Below are 19,266 nucleotides of genomic sequence, written 5' to 3'. Positions count from 1 at the left end.
TTGAGTGCAGAAAGGGAAAAAAATGGTTGATATTTTTGGGGATGGTGAGAAGGTTAAAGAATTAGAGAAGTTTGAATAAAATATCTAACATTAATAATCATTTCCTTAATATCCAACTTTGGCCCACTCCAAAGCCATGAAACTATCTAAGAGTTTATGTGGATGGCTATTTAATGAAATGAAGTTGATATTTCTTTTGTGTTTGTAATAACATGGCCATGCGGCAAGCCAACTTGTTTTAAATCAGAACCAAATGTGTTCCAGGCACGGGTGAAGTTCAGGTTATATGCAGAAATCTTTGACAGGGCAGTCTGCTTTGCTATTCTCCCCACTGAAACTGGGGGTTTGGGGAAGGCAACAACATGACATACTTGTTTTCGTCCAGGCTTTTCCTATTCATCTTTGTGGAAACAAAAAAAAAAGTATTGAATTATTTAAATGAAATTTATTAAGCATATGGGGCATTACAGAAAGGAGACAAATATGGACTCAGAAAAATTTGAGTTCAGTTGTAGGTTTGCCTTTTACCAGCTGTGGAACTCTGAGCAAGTTCTTCAGCCTCCCTGAAGCTCCATTTTCACACCCAAAATATGCAAATAAGCACCTGTAGGCATTTACTAAATCAAAGTCACTGACCTTAACCTCAAAGCATTCATAGTTCAGTAATAAAATTGACAACTTTCTGAAGAGTTGAGCATTATGGCAAAGTCACAGATAATACAGTATAGAAACTCAATAGGTATAGAAATTTGGGGCTGATTATTTCATGTGAGGTTTGGACAAAGGGATTTTCAGTATACAAAAATGCTATGAATACCATGTATATATGATTTTAAACTTTTTCAGTTTTAATGGCTAAGACAGGGGCTGGTGCTGTGGCATAGTGGATAAGGCAGAAGCCTGCATCCCATATGAGCACCAGTTCAAGTCCCCGCTGCTCCATTTATGGTCCAGCTCTCTGCTATGGCCTGGGAAGGCAGTGGAAGATGGCCCAAGTGCTTGGGCCCCTGCACCTGCGTGGGAGACCTGCAAGAAGCTCCTGGATCAGCCCAGCTCCAGCTGTTGCAGCCATTTGGGGAGCGAACCATAGGCTAGAAGACCAACCAACCGACCTCTCTCTGCCTCTAACTCTGCCTTTTAAATAAATAAATAAATCCAAAAAAAAAAAAAAAGATAAATGGCTAAGACTACAAGAAACAGCATCTGTTGAGTGCAGCTATTGAGATGCCACTTGGGAAGTCTGCAGCCCATATCAGAGTACCTGGTTTGAGCAGCTTCTTCACTTCCAAACTACTTCATGGTAACGTACACCCTGGGAGGCAGCAGGTGATGGCTCAAGTACTTGGGCCCCTGCCACCCATGTAGGAGACCCAGATTTGAGTTCCAGCCTCCTGGCTTCAGCCTGGCCTGACCACAACTGTTGTAGACATTTAGGGAGCAAACTAACAAAGGATCTCTTTTCTGTTTGTGTTCCTCTCCTTTCCTCCCACTCTCCCTCCCTCTCAATATAAGATTAAAAAATAAAACATGGCCGGCGCCACGGCTCACTAGGCTAATCCTCCACCTTGCGGTGCCGGCACACCAGGTTCTAGTCCCGGTTGCCCCTCTTCCAGGCCAGCTCTCTGCTGTGGCCAGGGAGTGCAGTGGATGATGGCCCAAGTACTTGGGCCCCGCACCCCATGGGAGACCAGGATAAGCACCTGGCTCCTGTCATCGGATCAGTGCAGTGCGCCGGCCGCAGCGGCCATTGGAGGGTGAACCAACGGCAAAGGAAGACCTTTCTCTCTGTCTCTCTCTCTCACAGTCCACTCTGCCTGTCAAAATAAATAAATAAAAAAATAAAAATAAATAAATAAAAAATAAAACAAACCACAGTCAACTTGAATGGTATGAAAATTCTCATTTCAGCCATAGGAAGCTACACAACAATGTAGTAAAACCCCACATTCTAAGGGAAATTATGTTCAACCCAAAATTCTTTACTTGGCTAAACACCTAACGAAGTGGAAGCATATGGGGACACCTTCAGGTATGCAGAGCTGGGAGGAAGTGGAACTGCCTAACTATTTTCTTACGCTAGTAGAGGCTAGATGCTCCAAAATGAGAGAATATGCCAGGGAAGTGAGATATCATCCTTAATTCAAGAAACTGGGAATTAAATACAGAAAAGGAGGTGGATTCCCAAGATAAAAGTAAAAGTGCCAATATCACAGCTACGCATCTAGGCCAGAGGGCAAACAGTAAAGAACAAAGATAGGGGTCGGCACTGTGGCTTGCGGGTAACGCCAGTGCCTCAAGTGCCAGCATCCAATATGGGCACCGGTTCGAGTATTGGCTGCTCCACTTCCAATCCAGCTCTCTGCTATGGCCTGGGAAAGCAGTACAGATATCCTAAGTCCTTGGGCCCCTGCACCCATGTGGGAGACCCCGAAGAAGCTCCTGGCTCCAGGTCGGCACAGCTGCAGCCAGATTATACCTCCCATAATGTGAATCACCTCTCTCTCTGTGAAAGACCTCTCTCTCTCTGCCTCTCCATCTCTCTCTGTGTAACTCTTTTAAGTAAATAAATCTTCACAAAAAAAAAAAAAAAAAAGAACATGGATAACAGGCTTCAATGGAGAATATTGGGAAACAATATGAATGCCTTGGGAGGAGGGGCTGATTAATTATCTGACATCTTCCTATGCAGAAAATTGTATTGAGAGGATTTAAGATTTTACACAGAATTTTTTTTGCATATGGAAAGTACTAAGCCCAAGGAAAACAATAAAAGTAAATACCCATTCCAAGAAAAGCAAAATTTTGACAAAATTGGAAACAAGTGTGTATATTCCTTGGTTTGTCAAATAATAATTGCATAGATAACATAAACACTGAATACTGTTATAACAAACTTATAAAACTTTATAGAGAGGGAGGGGATAAACAGATCCTTTCTTCTATAGAAGAGTACAATGGAAAATGAAGACAATGAATTGCTGAAAAGCAATAAACAGATTTAGAAAATGGAGAAACAATATGAGAAGCAGATCAAGGAATGAAAGGTGGCTGTATCTAATCTTGCAGGGAAAGGTGTTGGGATTCCCTTGAAAGCCTTTTCATACTGTATCTTTTTCAGCTATATGTATTATTTGATAATTTTCTTAAACATAGAAGCCTATTTTAGCTTAGTACTCAGACTACAGAGAATATAGAAGGCCATTGTGGATATCCAGCTTAAGACCATTAGCTATGGTCTAAATTTTCATTGCCTCTCTAAACACCTATGTTGAAATCCTAATGCCCAGGGTGATAGGACATATCTCAACTTAACTGAAATACCCAACAAACCTACATAATGTTGCAAATACTTAACATTACTTATTAAGTGGTTTCTTACTAAGTGCTAAATTATTTACTTTATAAGTACTAAATTGGACGAGCGCTATGGCGCAGAGATTAAAGTCCTGGCCTGAAGCGCCAGCATCCCATATGGGTGCTGGTTCTAGTCCCAGCTGCTCCACTTCTGATCCAGCTATCTGCTATGGCCTGAGAAAGCAGCAGAAGATAGCCCAAGTTCTTGGGCCCCTACACCTGCATGGGAGACCTGGAAGAAGCTCCTGGCTTCAGACTGGCACAGTTCCGGCCGTTGCGGCCATTTGGGGAGTGAACCAGTGGGTAGAAGACCTCTCTTTCTGCCTCTACCTCTCTCTGTAACTCTGTCTTTCAAATAAATAAAATGAAATCTTTAAAAAAAAAGTACTAAGTTACCCATTAAGTAATTACTTAGGTAGTAAATGAGTACACAGTTGCCCGCTTTGCTATTGATTTCTTTTATGAACTTAGAGATCCTACTAACCAAGTTATTGTTACTAGACTCCCTCTCTTAAAATGAAGAACTATGAGGGGCCAGCATTGTGATACAGGGGGTTAAGCTTTAAGCCACGGCTTGCAATTCTAACATCCCATAACGGAGTGTTGATTCCAGTTACAGCTGCTCTGCTTCTAATCCAGTTCCCTGCTAACACACCTGGGAAAGCAGAAGATGGCTCAAGTGCTTGGGTCCCTGCCACACACCTAGGAGATTTGGATGGAGTTCTGGACTCCTGACTGTTGCAGCCATTCAGGGTGTGAACCAGCAACTGCAAGATATTTCTATCTAGCTCTCTAGTTCTGTCTCCCTGTGTGTGTGTGTGTGTGTGTGTGTCCTCTACCCCTCACCGTCATCCTGCCTTTCAAGTAAACCAACCTTTAAATTAAATAAAAAGGAACCATTAAGGGAGATCATAACTTCTACTGCAAGAATTTCACCTTTGCTGATGTCCAGTCTATCTACTTCTACTTTCCCCCATAAAATTTCCCTGCAGACTACCAAATGGACAATTAATCTGCATGGTTTTTCTGTATGCTTTCAACTCGCCACTAAGTTTAACTCTGCCACAAAATTTATTTTCATTGGACATTCCCTGCAGGTTGAAGTGATGTAGGGCTGCTCAGGCAAACATGCAGGCCAACACCCTACTCCAGAGGACTGCAGACACAGCAACGAGAATAGAGAATTGGGGGAGGGATGCTCTTGAAAAACATATTCTTGGGCTCCACCTACAAACTCCTCTTGATCTTATCTTCATGTGAATCCAAGAATCCCCATTTTTATCATTTTGCCAGGTCATTCTTACACATGGTGAAGACCCAAGCATTGTGCTATTGATAGAATCACATGGTGTTCTTGATGCTTTTTCATTTTCCAAACTCTCAGTCAAGCTGGTTTTCTACAATACTAGCCAATTGTCCACATCACTGTTTGTACTTTTCTTCTAATTTGAAAGGGAGGGGAGATGGGCAAGAGAAGAGAGGAAGGGAGGGAAGGAGAGGAGCCAAGAAGGAAGGGAGGGGAATGGAGGGATCGCCCATCTGTCAGTTCAATCTGCAAATGCCAACAGCCAAGGCTGGGCCAGGCCAATGCCAGAAGCCAGGACATCAATCTGGGTCTGCCACGTGAGTAGCATGGACCCAACCATATGTGCCATCTCATCCTACTTAAGGTGCACTTTAGCAGAAAGCTGAAACTGGAAGTGGGGCCAGGACCTGAACCCAGGTACTCCCATGTGCGATATGGGCATCCCAAGCAGCATCAAACACCCACTCCTCTATTGCACATCTGACCTTCACCTCAGGACTACAGAGAAATAGAACAACTCGGAGGAACGTAAGGGATTTAAATCTAAAAACATAAACCAAGTTAGACACATATACCATGCCAGTGCTCTGGGTGTTTAGCCTGATTCATTCTCACCCTAAAGGAGCTGCTTTCAGGGACTCATCGAAAAATGGAAGAAGCAGTCTCTGACTTGCTTTATAACATCAAAACACTTCCATTTGTTTCTGAAGGTGCTCTACTTGCCTGATGACCCACGACTGCCCGGAGCACATCTCATCAAAAGAGGTCTGAAGTGCTGCGAGCATCAGCAGGTGCCAGTGAACTGGAGGACAGCCTTTTCCATGCAAGGAGACCACGTTCACCGTCTACTGCCTGTGTGCAGGTATGCAAAGGCAGCGGTGGTAACCATTCTGAGAGGATCTTGCCTACAGTTCCCACAGGTCCCATTTCAACCTTCTGTAAAGTGAGGCTTCGCATCATCAAGGGACTACAAATCAAGGCAGCCTCCTTCCCAAGGCCTAGGGAAACATCAAGGGGAGCTCTTATTTCTTAACCTCAGCAGTTTGCTGCTGATAAATCAACCCTGTTTTGATGAAATTAAGCAGACCCCTCCTCTTGAGACGTTTAGTTTGAAAAAAGATAGATGCTTTGAGAGCAAAGCCATCAATTTTCATCTCTGAAAAGAATCACTTGTTTTTGTTAAAGCTGATCTAAATCTAACATCTGATTATAATTTATTCCACTTAAAGTCCTTGCTTTGTTAACATGAATTCGTTTTTCATCACTAGGCAGAAAACCACCTTTAAATGTGGTTTTCATCTCAAACAACGCTTGAAGAGTAATTTTAAGGTAATAGTCTTTGGCCTGGAATGGAAGTTATAACAGATATCGTTATCTCAATTTCCTTTCAAAACCTATGTGTGCATATTTACGATGCAAACACAGTGGTCATATTCTAAGCTATAGCTTTATTCCTATTCCCAAAATTTTAACTTTGGTTAAAGAGTCAAATTCTATCTCAATTAAAATGAATCTGCTATAATAACACAGCAAGGTTATATGTGTATTCATTTTCTTGAACAGTTCTATCTTCCAAATTGCTTTTTTGTACTCTGTTTATTTTGGAAAGAAACTCATTTTTCTTCCTGAGCTCAAGGAACAAAAATGCCATAGGCCTGTATTATTCCAGTCTCAAAAAAGCCAAACTTTTACAAAAAGGTAATAGAAGTTTCTCCTCCTGGAGGTTGGCAACACTTCTCAAGTTCTAGATGCTCGTATCTGTGGTACTTATTCTGAAATACACAGAGTAAAAATTCCCTAGAATCTGATTCTTGTAAAGTATGTTAAATTGATTTCAAAAAAAATTTAAAACAAATTCTTGACCTTAAATGGGTCAAATACAATACTTGAATTTATCTTTCATTACATGGCTTATTCTTCCAGAGAATTTAATTTTTATCTCAAGTGATGCTTTTATAATTTATGTAATTATAACAACACTGGGAGTCAGCAATAGCATAAGGACCAGTAATGATGTAGTATTTGCACAATGGCAGAAGTGTAAATCCACAGCATCATTTTGAAGAATAGTTTACTTTATGTGAAGAATACTACAATTCCTATGTTCTCAACTCAGTAATTCTATGCTACGGGGCTAACTCCTAATAATATTATCCACATGATGAAAGAGGAAAAACTATTGGCACAAATATGCTCACCTCAGTAATATACTAACAAACACATGGAAAAAGCAGTATGAAATTAAGAAAACATATATACAGGCACCTATTCAAACATGTTAGAGTCATCTGAAAAGACAGTTTATGACAGCTGGCATTTTGGCAGAGCAGGTTAAGCTGCTGCTGGCAATGCAGGCATCCAACATGGGTGCCAGGTAGAGTCCTTGCTACTCCACTTCCAAACCAGCTCCCTGCTAATGCACCTGGAAAAGCAGCAACATATGGCCTAAGTAATTGGACCCCTGCCACCTTGTCCTCATGGGAGACCCACATGGATTTCCAGGCTCCTCGCTTCAGCCTGGCCCAGCCTTGAACAGTGCAGCCATTTGGGGAGTGAACCAGTGAAACAAAAAATATCTCTTCTTTTTTTTTTTCCCTCTCTCTCTGTAACTCTGCCTTTCGATTAAAAAAATAAAAACAGTTTTCATGATTTGCAAACTTCAGAAAGGGGATAGGATTGTAATGAACTATCCAGCTTCAAAACACAAAGAGGACATAGCTTTTATGTGAGTCAAAATTTCATGTTCAACTTGAGTATAAGTACCATTCTTTACAAATACAAACAATAACTAGGGACATCCATCGGAAGGCCAAAATGCATGTTAGGGAAGTATATGATAATACTACATTTTATTTCTAAACAAAAATTTCCAAAAAATTTACTTGAAAATGATCCCAATGCACACACACACACACACACACGTAAAAACCAGTTTAAGAGTTTCTACCATAAACCTAATACATTTTAAATTACCTATTTGTGGGAAAAATACAGACTACTTAACTCTATAGATAAAGTCTAATTGCTGAAAGACATCTTAAGATGAGTAAATTCAAAATGAATATAAAAACACTGCATCTTGCACAAGTTCTTCAGTTGCCTACCCAAGTTTCAATGCTTACCTGAGAAGCTCCTCCCCCACAGCCTTGTCTGAGAGGCAGCCTAAATCTCTCCACTCCCTGGCCTTGGCTCTCACCACATAAAATGCAGTCAGCTTAATTGTACCTACTCAGTGGCTATAAACAGAACTCTACAGCTGTGGAACTTCCAAATAAGCACCTTTTACAAGCATAATCACAAGCCAACAAAAATGATTTTGAAAAATAGGGTGCTGTACTACATGCCTGTTCTAACAGTAAGGGCTGGGAGTCAACTTCTCCAGACAGTGCTGGTGTAGGAATACAAGAAGGCCCAAAGCATGCACTAGCAGAGGCAACCAGTGCAACAGGATGAGAGAAATATTCTCCATCGGCAATAAGAATGCAGTAACTTGAGCTGCAGTGGGACACATCTTGAAGCAATCTTGAGCAATCTTTGTCCAATAAACTTCCAAAAATATAATGAATCACAAAATATAGAGAAATACAGGTGTTCAACCCCTCTCCAATTAGATTTTGTGAAAGACAACCAAAATTGCACTGATTACACCAGGAGTGTTGTTTGTGCAATCAGGTGGCTATGGTTTATGTAGCAACATTGCCATAAGAACAAAGTGTCCCTCACACTCATCCCCCTCCTGCTCCTGCAATAGAGAGAAACTGGTCTCGGGATTTTCCAAGAGAAAAGTTCCATAACTGGCAATCAACATTGCTCTAATACTGCACCCAGCCTTTTTCCTTGTGTGTACAAGAAAATTCAGAGATCTCTGTAATCATTTGAATGACTAACTTAGAAGAAGTTAAAGATATGGGTGCATCACGTTGACAAAATTACAAAAGGTATGGAAAGAATACAAAGATTTGCTATATTCTGGAAATACACTCTTAAAAAAATCTCACCTCTTCATAAACTTTACTAAATACTTCTTCAAGTGCAGATAACTAATGCGTAAAACTGGTGGCACAGGCTAGAGACAGAATCAAGGATAGAAGAGTTGAAAGCAATGCATTCTCTCTGCAATTCCTGGAGGCAGGACGTGTCTGGGGAAAGCTGGGTGGCTGCTGGGTGAACAGCACACATCTCAGTTCCCGAGCAGGGTGGCCTGGTACAGCCACAGCTGGTCTCGACATTCAGAGCACCTGGCACCTGGCAAGACAAACGTCTCGCTGCTACTCCCGCCAAAGAAGCTTAACTTCGTGCTGTGCTCTGAGTGTTTGGGTCCCTCTCACAATCCATGGATTGAAATCTTAACCCCAAGGTGACGTATTGGGAGGTAGAGCCTACAGGAAATGGTTAATTGATGTGGTGAAGCCCTCGTGACTGGGATCCACATACCCTAATAAAAGAGACCCTGGGAGACCCCTTACACCTCGTCCCTCCTGTGAGGTTACAACAAGAAGGCACAATCCATGTCCCAGGACCTAGCCTTTCACCAGATAAGCAATTTGAGGGCATCTGGATCTTGGACTTCAAGTCTCCAGAAATGTGACAAATTTCTGGGTTTTTTTAAGCCATCCAGTTTATGCTGTTTTGTCATAAACCCAAACCCCTTGAGACAATTCCCATAAATGTTGCCATGTGAACAATAGGCAGAATGAATGCTCTTAATCTTGACCCAGTGAAGTGGTCAAGACTCAGTGCGGGTCGTGCCCCGGAGAACTTCACGCTGGGCTGAATGCATTCCAGCATGGCCCACCTTCTCCCACACAGCAGCACCTAACACACTGCTGGAGAGCACACCTGTGTATGCCATCGCATTACACAGGGCCCTAAGCAGATGGGGAGCAGAAACAACGCTAACCTAGACTGGACTAATGAGGGGCTGCCCCTCAATCTGAGCAGTGTCTCTTCCAATCTTTGGGGGAAGGCAGAGGTGATCTAGAGGAAAGCATCAATACCTTAGAAAAGGTAAGTCTATGTTAAGCCAGAAAGAGCAGCTGTGGTCCAGGATCAATTTCTTAAAAACAAAACCCTTTCTATTTCTTTTTAAGAGTAAAATAGTTCCCAATGAGTCTCAAACGTGGGCATGTGGGTATAACCTGCACCTCTGTTCAATCTCACTTTATTTCTGTGATTTATTTGACAAACAGCTGCCTTTTTTAATAGATAATCTAAAAATCCTATAAAACTACAACGAGGGATTAGAAACAATGGGAAAGACTCTTAAATGCTAAGATAAGTGGAATAAGTTTCATTACAGAAATTTGAAGCACTTTTTGTTTGGCTATGGATTTACACAAAGAAATCCTTTTTTTAATTCTGGTACAATTCCCAAGCACCTTTCTTTCAAGTAGAAGGGAAATAGACATTCATTTCCCGAAGCACCCATCTTTACGAGACTATCAAATACTCTATCACAGCCTTCCTTGATGTATATTAAATTTCTTGGCAGTAACTAGAATTGAAAGCACCGAAATTCCTTAATTAGAGAGGAATTTTAAGAGACACTCTAAAACAAGAAGATATTTGTTTTTAATAGACTTCCTTATAATGAGTCATTTCATAGATAGAGCACTCCAGGATGGGAGCCAAGAACCAGCAGACACAACTCAGCGCAAGCAGGCAGTTTACATCCCATCTGGTCAGAGATGTCACGATTCCCACTTCCAGCCACGGGCTGCCCGAGCATCGCTAGGCAGGAATCAGACTCCACCCTTCGTCAGCAACTATGCTAGCTTTGCAAAGTCTGTGCATAAAGATGAGTTTCTCTTTAGTAAAAATAGCCCCATCCAAAAAAGTTCAAAAAGCAAAAACCCAAAGCAAAGTTTCCCTTCCATGCTCCCTCCCCTGAAAATAAATCCAGCAGAGAGGAACACCATCCATAATCCCACTGGACTCATGTGTGCTTGTTAATTACCTAAGAAAAAATGAAACTGTAGACTCTCTATTAAAAACTACAAGTGGGTGAGGATGGGAATAAAAGCTGTATGTAAGGTAATAACTCAGTTCATTTTCAGTTCTATCATATGCCAACTGTACGACTCTGAGCTATTACTGAACCTCTTTGTGCCTCCATTTCCTGCTCTGCAACATGAGGGTTATAAGAGTTCCCACCCCTATGGGTCAGACTGGGTTTCCCCAGAAACAGACACTCAGAAGCACTGGAGTCAAAGCCGTTTATGCAGAGGTTATCCCAGCAGGTGCTGCTTAGAAGGTGGGGAAGAACAGATGGAAGCCACAAGCAGGTTCCCGCTGTGGACCACGGGAAAGACTCCAAAGAGGAGGACCTCTCAGATACTTACAGAGATGCATCAGAGCTCCCCCGACAAAGGCTCAGAGGCTGCCAATCTTTGGTGCTGCTATCTGTGGCTGAGGCCAGCCTCTGCTGTGAGCAGGCTCCTCGGGCCACAGGAGCCCTAGAGCAACACGCAGGGCTAGGGTAATCAACTTCTGGGTTTAGCACTGAAAAGCCAGGCTGCCAGGAAAACCCTCAGACTTGAGCAAACCCAATCATCACCCAAATAAGATGGTGAGCAGCCAAGGGCAAGGGCAAGGCTCTGGCAACACCTGCTTCTGCATCCAAGGTCATGAAATAGCCAATGTGCTCCTCCAGGCACTGCCTCAGACTGGGGTCTCAAACTCCATCAGTGCTGGATGTCAGCAATCTGTGAATACTCAAAGCTCCATCCTTACTTCACAGAGCCACATGCAGTGCCTCAGCCGTTACGTGCACGGTGCCCTCTGTCAGGGGAGCGAGCGTGGAAGAGAAACTTTGCCTTGGTGAACTTTTTTTGATGGGGCCATTTTTACAAAAGTCCCCTACAGGACACTTCTCAGGCATCCTATGGCTCAAATGGCTCCTAAAAGCCACAAATGCTCATCTCTGATGAACAAATTCCTTCCCTGCCTGCTCTGTCTCTGAAAGGTAGCAGAGGACATAAACTGGAAATTCAACTTAGACATAAAGGAGAATTCCAGGGTGAAAACCAGTAGAAGATTAATCACTAGCCACATTACTGACACTCTCCTTTCCCAGTCATAAGACAACGTAGCCAATGCACCAGGGCCATAAACACTGTGGTTAGGTGCCAGCGTTGCAGCACACTAGGTAAAGCTGGCAGTAGCTCATGCCCCAGCTGCTCCACTTCTGCTCCAGCTTCCCGCTAATGGCCTGGGAAAGTGGCAGAAGACAGCCCAAGCGCTTGGGCCCCTGCATCCACGTAGGAGACCCCTGGATGAAGTTGGCTCCTGGCTTCGGCCTTGGTTCAGCCCTGGCCATTACAGCCACCTGGGGAGTGAACTAGAGGATGGAAGATCTCACTATCACCAGCTCTCTCCCATTTTCTCTCCCTTCCTATTCCAAATAAATAAATACATCTTTTTAAAAAAATTGCAGTTAACAAGGTGCACCACTGGGCATCTCCGCTCCCACTAGCTGAGTCGACCACATACCTTTGAGCCAAGCACATCTGTGGTCAAGCAAATCACCTCAAAAAAATGTGAATGTTTCCAATCAGCCACACATACTTAGAAAAGCCTGTGGCCCTGCAGTAACAAGAATAAAAAGGTAGGGCGGTGAATAAATGTTTATTTTTGCATTTTAAGGGAATAAAATAGTTATAATACATGTTTATTTTTAGTGATTCCTCCATTTAACCAAATCTATTTTGGTTTCTATCACATCAAAAAGCACTTCTACACACTCCACATGCCACCTCTTGGGGCCTAGACAGACTGGCCACTGTGTCCACAAATGTCTTCTCAAACAAGCAGCCAAACCCCTGGTCCCCTTCTGGCCAGAGAAACCCTGGAATGGAAGGAACTACTTCCCACAATACTGCAAAAATGCAAACAGTCCTATCAATTACTGCTAACCTTTAACACACCCCCAGATCACTAGAAAGCCAGAAGCTCAAAGGGGATCCAACTCACAGGCAAAATGAAACAGAACTGCTCAGCCAGCCAAAACACAGTGATATTAGTCTGCCACTTTATCCTACAAATAACATTTCCACATGCCATTACTTTGAATTGTGAATACATCAAAAAATGATTACAAGACAGAGTATAACTGGCAAGTTCAAAACCCTTAAGCTAATAAAGGAGTATTGCCTTCTTCCTTACCAACTCCTTCCACAAACTTCACAGCATGAGCTTTAACCAAAACCATAAACTAATATGAATAAATTGCTCAAGAATACTGTTTTCCAAAGAATTTTCACTCACTTTATTCAAGTTGTTATGACAAGTCCTACAGTGGAAAATACTTATATATGAAATACTTAGGTTTTGAATACAAAAAGTATTTTCTTTTTCCCTGAAATGTCTGGACACCAGGCTCAGGGACCTTCATAACCAGTCAGATGCAATGTTGCTTGTGAAAATTCACTTCTGCCCAATGGCACAGGAAAATAAATGGGAGAGATGAGACATGTAGGGCACACTAAACACAGATAAGTAATAAAATATGCTAGATAAAGCAAGTATAATGTACATGCATGAACAAACGAATGGAAAGACCAAGAGGCACCTAATATTCAAAAGGCAGTGAAAATGCCTGAGGCACCTGAGGCACTAAATATTCATGATGCACAAATTATGACACATGTGGCACTCAATATTCATGAAGCCTTAATTAGGCCACCCACGGTAACATCCATCCTCATCCTCTGCACAAGACACACAGGATATACAGTTGTCAGAAGGCTAACTGGCGGATCTCTGTGCCTCTCTGTCGACAACCAATGGGGAAACCAGCCCAAAGAAGAATCAGCTGCATGTTAATGATATGGGTTGATGCCAGATTCCTGCAATCAGCTTCAATTCAGTCAGATTGCTATTTTACACAAAGAGACATGCAAACATACATACTTGCAGATACCATACATGGGCAAGTATATGTAACTGCATGTTAACAGCATATGAACACATATACTTGCATTTATTAGTTTATATGTGCAGCAGGTCGTGTGCAAGCAGCTACTGTAGAACACTGTGCAAGTCTATTTGTATTTCAGTCACTTAAGAGCAGCACCCAACATAACAAAGGACTCAACAACTATCTGTAAAGTTAATTGCTTGTTAATAAGGGATTACACCAAGAATATTCAGCTTGAATACATGCCAAACAGGCAATGAAGCCTAATCACTACTTGTGGTTTTTCTGTTTCTGTTTTTACCAACAATCTCTCAGTCTGTGTCAATACTGGAAACATGGCAGGCATAAAGTATGTATTGATAGATGGATGGATGAATAAATGTATTAAACAAAACAAACTGTTGCAATCTTTACTTAGTCTATACCAAGTCAATCTTCTGTATATAAAGATAATTGAAAATGAATCTTGATGAGAGATGGGATGGGAGAAGGAGTGGGAGATGGGATGGTTGCGGGTGGGAGGGAGGTTATGGGGGGGAAAGCTGCTATAATCCAAAAATTGTATTTAATAAATATAAATTTCCAAAGTACAAGTTGAGAAAAAAAAAAAGAATTTTTGTGTGATTCTACTTAGAATGAATTTAATCATTAAGAAAACACAAATTACTACACTTACACTACTAGCATGTGTAAACAATATACAAGCAATTCTAGTTGTAGAAACTGCTAATAACATAAGGGCATCTCTTAAACGATAAAGTCTAAATGAAGGAAAACACTTGAAATCATTATTAGCCAGATTGTGTGTTTCGTATGTAGCCTTCCAGCTGTACTCCTGTCAGGACATAACAAAAATGTATCTTAACCATAATATCTGCTACACATGGGGGAGAGTGTCACCTACACTCCACTGTACAGAACTGTTATAATTAAAATGAGCTAAGTGAATAATAATCACTAAGAATTATACCAAACACAGGAGTCAGTATCTGGGATAACCTATTTCCCCCTAATTACTCCACTAAAAATACTAAAACACATTTTTACCAGTGTGTTTTCTACTGGAGCAAAGTGTTTTCTTGGGGGAAAAATCTCACAATGAGATCCACTAGTCCGCCTGTGACCTGTGAGACTCAAATACGACAAAGATTATAATGGAAATAGAAAAAGAGGAGGGAAAAAACTTGAGAGCAAGGAATTCTCAATTTATCAAAATACAAGGAAACTTCAAAAAGTTCGTGGAAAACTGATACTAAAAAGCTTATTTTGATGGAAAAAAAAAACTTTGAAATCTATGCACTTTATACATTTCATATTATTCGTTTCCGAGGAACTTTTCTGAAGACTTTTTGTATGAGTAATAATCCTTTTCATCCAAACTTGTACTACTATATTCAGAAAATAAATCACGTCCTTAAGTATTAATCTGCTATGAGCTTAGTTGTTATCAGATAAAAACACCTGTCCCTAGGAACTGTTCATGAGTGACTAGGGCCAACCAGCTCCAAGACAGCCGATTTTTTTTTTAATTTGATAATGAGCACAGAGTTGTGTTACAGTCCTGAATGGTAACAGACCATACACTACCTAACCCTTGCTTGCCTATGCAAAACACTCTTCAAAACAAAGGATAAGGCAGCAATGTCACAATGCTACCTAGACACATTACTCAAATCTTATTAAACACTACAAATTAAATACTGATCTGCTCCAAAAAGCATTAATCAAATCCAAGTTTTCATACTCTATCACTTCTCACTGCACGTATCAAGTATTACTGTAAATTAGAGAGCTAAGGTGAAAGAAATTAGCCACTACACACATGTCAGGTTGCACAATGACTAATTTTATATAATCTGAATCTTCATTAAGGGAGAAAAGCAAACATTTGTAATCATTAATACATTTACAACCTTCTTTGTCAAATTCTTCTGCACTCATTTATTGGAAAATGTTTTAGGCCAACATCAGTCACTGCACCAAGCAAGAAAACACTGACATAGATATACCAACTCATCCCAATTTCCCCAAGAGTGTCCCAGTTTTGGCACCAAAGTCTCATGTCCTCAGGAATCCCTCAGTCCTGAATAAATGGGGAGACTCCATGAGAAACAGATGAAGACTAAAAATACATCGTTCTTGTACTCATGAACCCTTCTCCCCAATGATCAAAAGAGAAATTAGTTGATAATCCTAAAAATAAATTATGCAATAGCATCACAGCAACGACCCTGGTACACTAGAATTATGAGAAGGCCCAGATCTCAGTACTCCACAATGTATGCTCACAGAGCAGCCAGAAAGGCATTGGTATCACAGAAGCCAACTCCTCCCAGACTCTGCTAGGAGACACCACAACTGGTCCAACTCCACCATCACCCATCATCCCAACCCAAAACCATTCAATACACAAGATGCCACATGGCATGGCCATCTTGAGAAGACAATGGAATTTATGCAGGAGGCAGGGAAAACTTCTCCCCGATTTGAAGATGGAAGATGTCAAATGAAGAGAATGGAGTCTTAAAAGCTGCAGTGTGAGACAAAAGCTGTGAAATCTACTTGAGCTAACATAAAGGAATGTGCTTTATTCTACCTCACAGAAGAGGGACTTTCAGGACAGCTGTTCAAAAAAAGGTGTATATACTTCTATATTTACATTCAGAGCAGAGAGAATTAATCAACAGAACCATTACCGTCACACAGTGCAATACCAGCTAAGAAGAAATGGTACAGAGAAGTCGGACAGCAGGGGTCCCTGATTCAGGACGAGCAGCACAGGCAGGGTTCCCTGAAGAAGCACATGGATTAAAATATGGAAAACGAAAGGAAGTTAACTAAAGAAAGATGGCAAGAGGCAGAGGGGATGGGCTCAAGCCAAGTGCCTGGGGCAGGGTGGAAACTAGAAGAGCCTACAAGAACAGTGGGATAAGGAATAAGGGCACAATCTTGAGGCTACATCAGGGACTTTATTTTTTTAGCTTGCATAAAGAAAACAAATTTCATGTGTTTCATATATGCAGGCTTTTGTTTTTCTTTTTTAAGATTTATTTGAAAGTCATAGTTACAGAGAGAGGGAGAGAGACACAGAGATCATCCATCTACTGGTTTACTCCCCAAATGGCCACAGTGGCCAGGGCTGGACCAGGACGAAACCAGGAGCCAGGAGCTTCACTTCATACTCACACATGGTGCAGGGGCCCAAGAACTTGGGCTGTCTTCCACTGCTTTCCCAGGGGCATTAGCAATGAGCTGAACTGGAAGTGGAGCAGCCAGGATGGGATGCCAGCATTGCAGGCAGCAGCTTTATCCAGTATGCCACAAGGCCAGCCCCAGACCACTTTTGATCCTAAAGCTTTTAAGAAGACAAGTGACACTTGTACATTTACGTTTTCAAAAGAACACTCTAATTCCAGTGTGCAGAAGGCCTGGAAGAGGACAGAGAACATCATGAAAGACCAGCAGTTATGGAGAACAATCTTGTGCTACCATTTGAAATCTAATATGCACATACCCTAGTGTCACTGAAAACAACAGAACTGTCCTCCAACAACACCCAGCCAGATATGAGAAAGACTGAGGGCCAACAAGGGATAATCTTAAACTAGTAAGTGAAAAATTCAAATCTAGAAAGAAATAGAGAAAGCTATCACTCAAATTTAAAACCAAAAGAAGTTAGACAAACATTTGCTGATGCATGCATAGATAATCTCTGGAGGCAAAGAAAAAAAGAATAATGTAATTATCTGATACACACACACACAGATTATCTCCAAAAAAAACTGGGGGAGGGGAGGAAGGCAAGGACTGATGAATCTGATGATTAAAGAAATGGAGAAACACTGTATCTTTTGATGTAAATGGTTTTTTTATCTTCTGAAATTTGCCACGTGCAAAGATTATCCATTCGAAACTACAGGTGTCTGGCCTTGCAGAATGCCCGTTGGGACCCCCGCATCCATATTAGAGCCCTGGGTTAAAGTTGTAGGTCTACCCCCTAGTCTGCTTCCTGCTCATGCACACCGTGGGAAACAGCAGGTGATGATTCAAGGGTTGGGCTCCTACCACCCACAAGAGACTCCAGTTCAGTTCCTGGCTCCCAGCTTCAGCCTGGCCTGGCTCCAGCTATTGCAGGAATTTGGGAAGTGGACCAGCAGATGGAGGGAGAACACTCTGTCCTTCCTCCCCTCTCTTCCTCTTCCTTTCTTCATCTCCTTTCTTCCTCTCCTTCTCTCCCTCTCTCTTCCCCCTCACTCTCTTTACCTCTCACATTAAAAGAGAAAACAGCAACAAAAAGAAATGTTTTCTCAACCTTCTCAAATAGGAGAAACTGTCAGCATTTCCCGTCTCACCCCCAACTTACCTACTTCTCATGTATCAAGAATGACAAAAATCCTTAATATGATGCAAAGCCTGTATAATTCTCGGATTTCACATCAGTCCATTTGCTCCTCCCACTGACATGCAACCAAATCCAGTTTCACGTTTGTTGCTCTTCTGTTTTTAAGAACCACAAAACAGGTGTGTGAAAAGCTGAAATCCCTTCTTTAAAAAACTTGGCAATGAGTATTCTCATATTTTTCTCAAATATCTTATCTATATTAGTATCTGTGGATCAAGAACATCAAAACATTGAAAACAGTATTAATGTATATGCATTTGTGTGCACATGATACACACACACAGAGCAGTCAAGTTGACCATGAAGAAGAATCTAATAAACCAATAAACGTTTTACATATAAATACTATTTACTTTTTGTGGTACTGTGAGGTAGCCGAATTTAGGAAATCACTATTATTTTTTTTTTCTTTGACAGGCAGCGGACAGTGAGAGAGTGAGAGTGAGAGTGAGAGAGAGAGAGACAGAGAGAGAGAAAGGTCTTCCTTTGCCGTTGGTTCACCCTCTAATGGCCGCCACGGCTGGCGCGCTGCTGCCACGCTGATCCGATGGCAGGAGCCAGGTGCTTCTCCTGGTCTCCCATGGAGTGCAGGGCCCAAGCACTTGGGCCATCCTCCACTGCACTCCCGGGCCACAGCAGAGAGCTGGCCTGGAAGAGGGGCAACCGGGACAGAATCTGGCACCCCAACCGGGACTAGACCCCGGTGTGCTGGCGCCGAAAGGTGGAGGATTAGCCTAATGAGCCGCGGCGCCGGCCAGGAAATCACTATTATTAACAGTTCAATGGACACTTTGTAAAAGATGCTTCAAGGTGGAAATTTGGCAGCAGGTAAATTCTTACTTGGAATGTCCACGTCCCCTATCAGAGTACCTGGTTCAAGTCTTGGCTATTCCACTTCCAATCCAGCGACCTGCCAATATAAACCCTGGGAAGCAGCAGAGATGGCTTAAGTACGTGGAATCCTGCATCCTTTGCAGGACACCTAGATTGATTTCCATGCTCCTGGCTTTGGCCTGGCCCAGCCCTGGCTACAGCAGACATTTGGGAAGTCAATCAGAGGATATGCAATCTCAGTATCTCTGCCTTTAAATAAAATGAAAATAATTTTTATTTAAAGATTTATTTGTTTAAGTGAAAAGTCAGAGTTACAGAGGAGGAAAGGCAGAGAGAGATCTTCCATCTGCTGGTTCACTCCCTAAATGGCCTCAACAGCCAGGGTTAGGCCAGGCCAAACCCAGGAGCCTGGAACTCCATCCTGCTCTCCCTAGTACATGCAGGCCCAAGCAC

General features: G+C 41.9%; 1 protein-coding gene and 1 long non-coding RNA gene across 13 annotated transcripts in view; both read right to left on the bottom strand.

The window, feature by feature from the left end:
* Window positions 1-19,266, bottom strand: part of LOC149121989 (uncharacterized) — a 473,114-nt gene that overhangs the window by 253,318 nt on the left and 200,530 nt on the right. The window lies entirely within an intron of this gene.
* The window catches only part of BICC1 (BicC family RNA binding protein 1), a 336,500-nt gene that overhangs the window by 234,575 nt on the left and 82,659 nt on the right, over window positions 1-19,266 (bottom strand). For 2 of the 12 annotated variants that reach the window (XM_089314866.1, XM_089314867.1), the window contains exons 2-3: window positions 17,941-18,074; window positions 16,764-17,005 (exon numbers count right to left, since the gene is read on the bottom strand). The exons of 8 other annotated variants lie outside the window; for them this stretch is intronic. In XM_089314866.1, the coding sequence (XP_089170992.1) occupies window positions 16,764-16,767 (4 nt within the window). In that variant the 5' untranslated portion in view covers window positions 16,768-17,005; window positions 17,941-18,074. The remainder of the gene's footprint in view (window positions 1-16,763; window positions 17,006-17,940; window positions 18,075-19,266) is intronic. 2 more of the 12 variants (XM_089314872.1, XM_089314870.1) reach the window with 1 other exon arrangement.

Source organism: Oryctolagus cuniculus, chromosome 15, assembly GCF_051225735.1.
Source record: "Oryctolagus cuniculus isolate XC-2025 breed Fujian yellow rabbit chromosome 15, ASM5122573v1, whole genome shotgun sequence".
NCBI lineage: Eukaryota > Metazoa > Chordata > Mammalia > Lagomorpha > Leporidae > Oryctolagus > Oryctolagus cuniculus.
The sequence above is the reverse complement of the archived record's forward strand: the minus strand, read 5'-3'. Positions and strand labels throughout refer to the sequence as shown.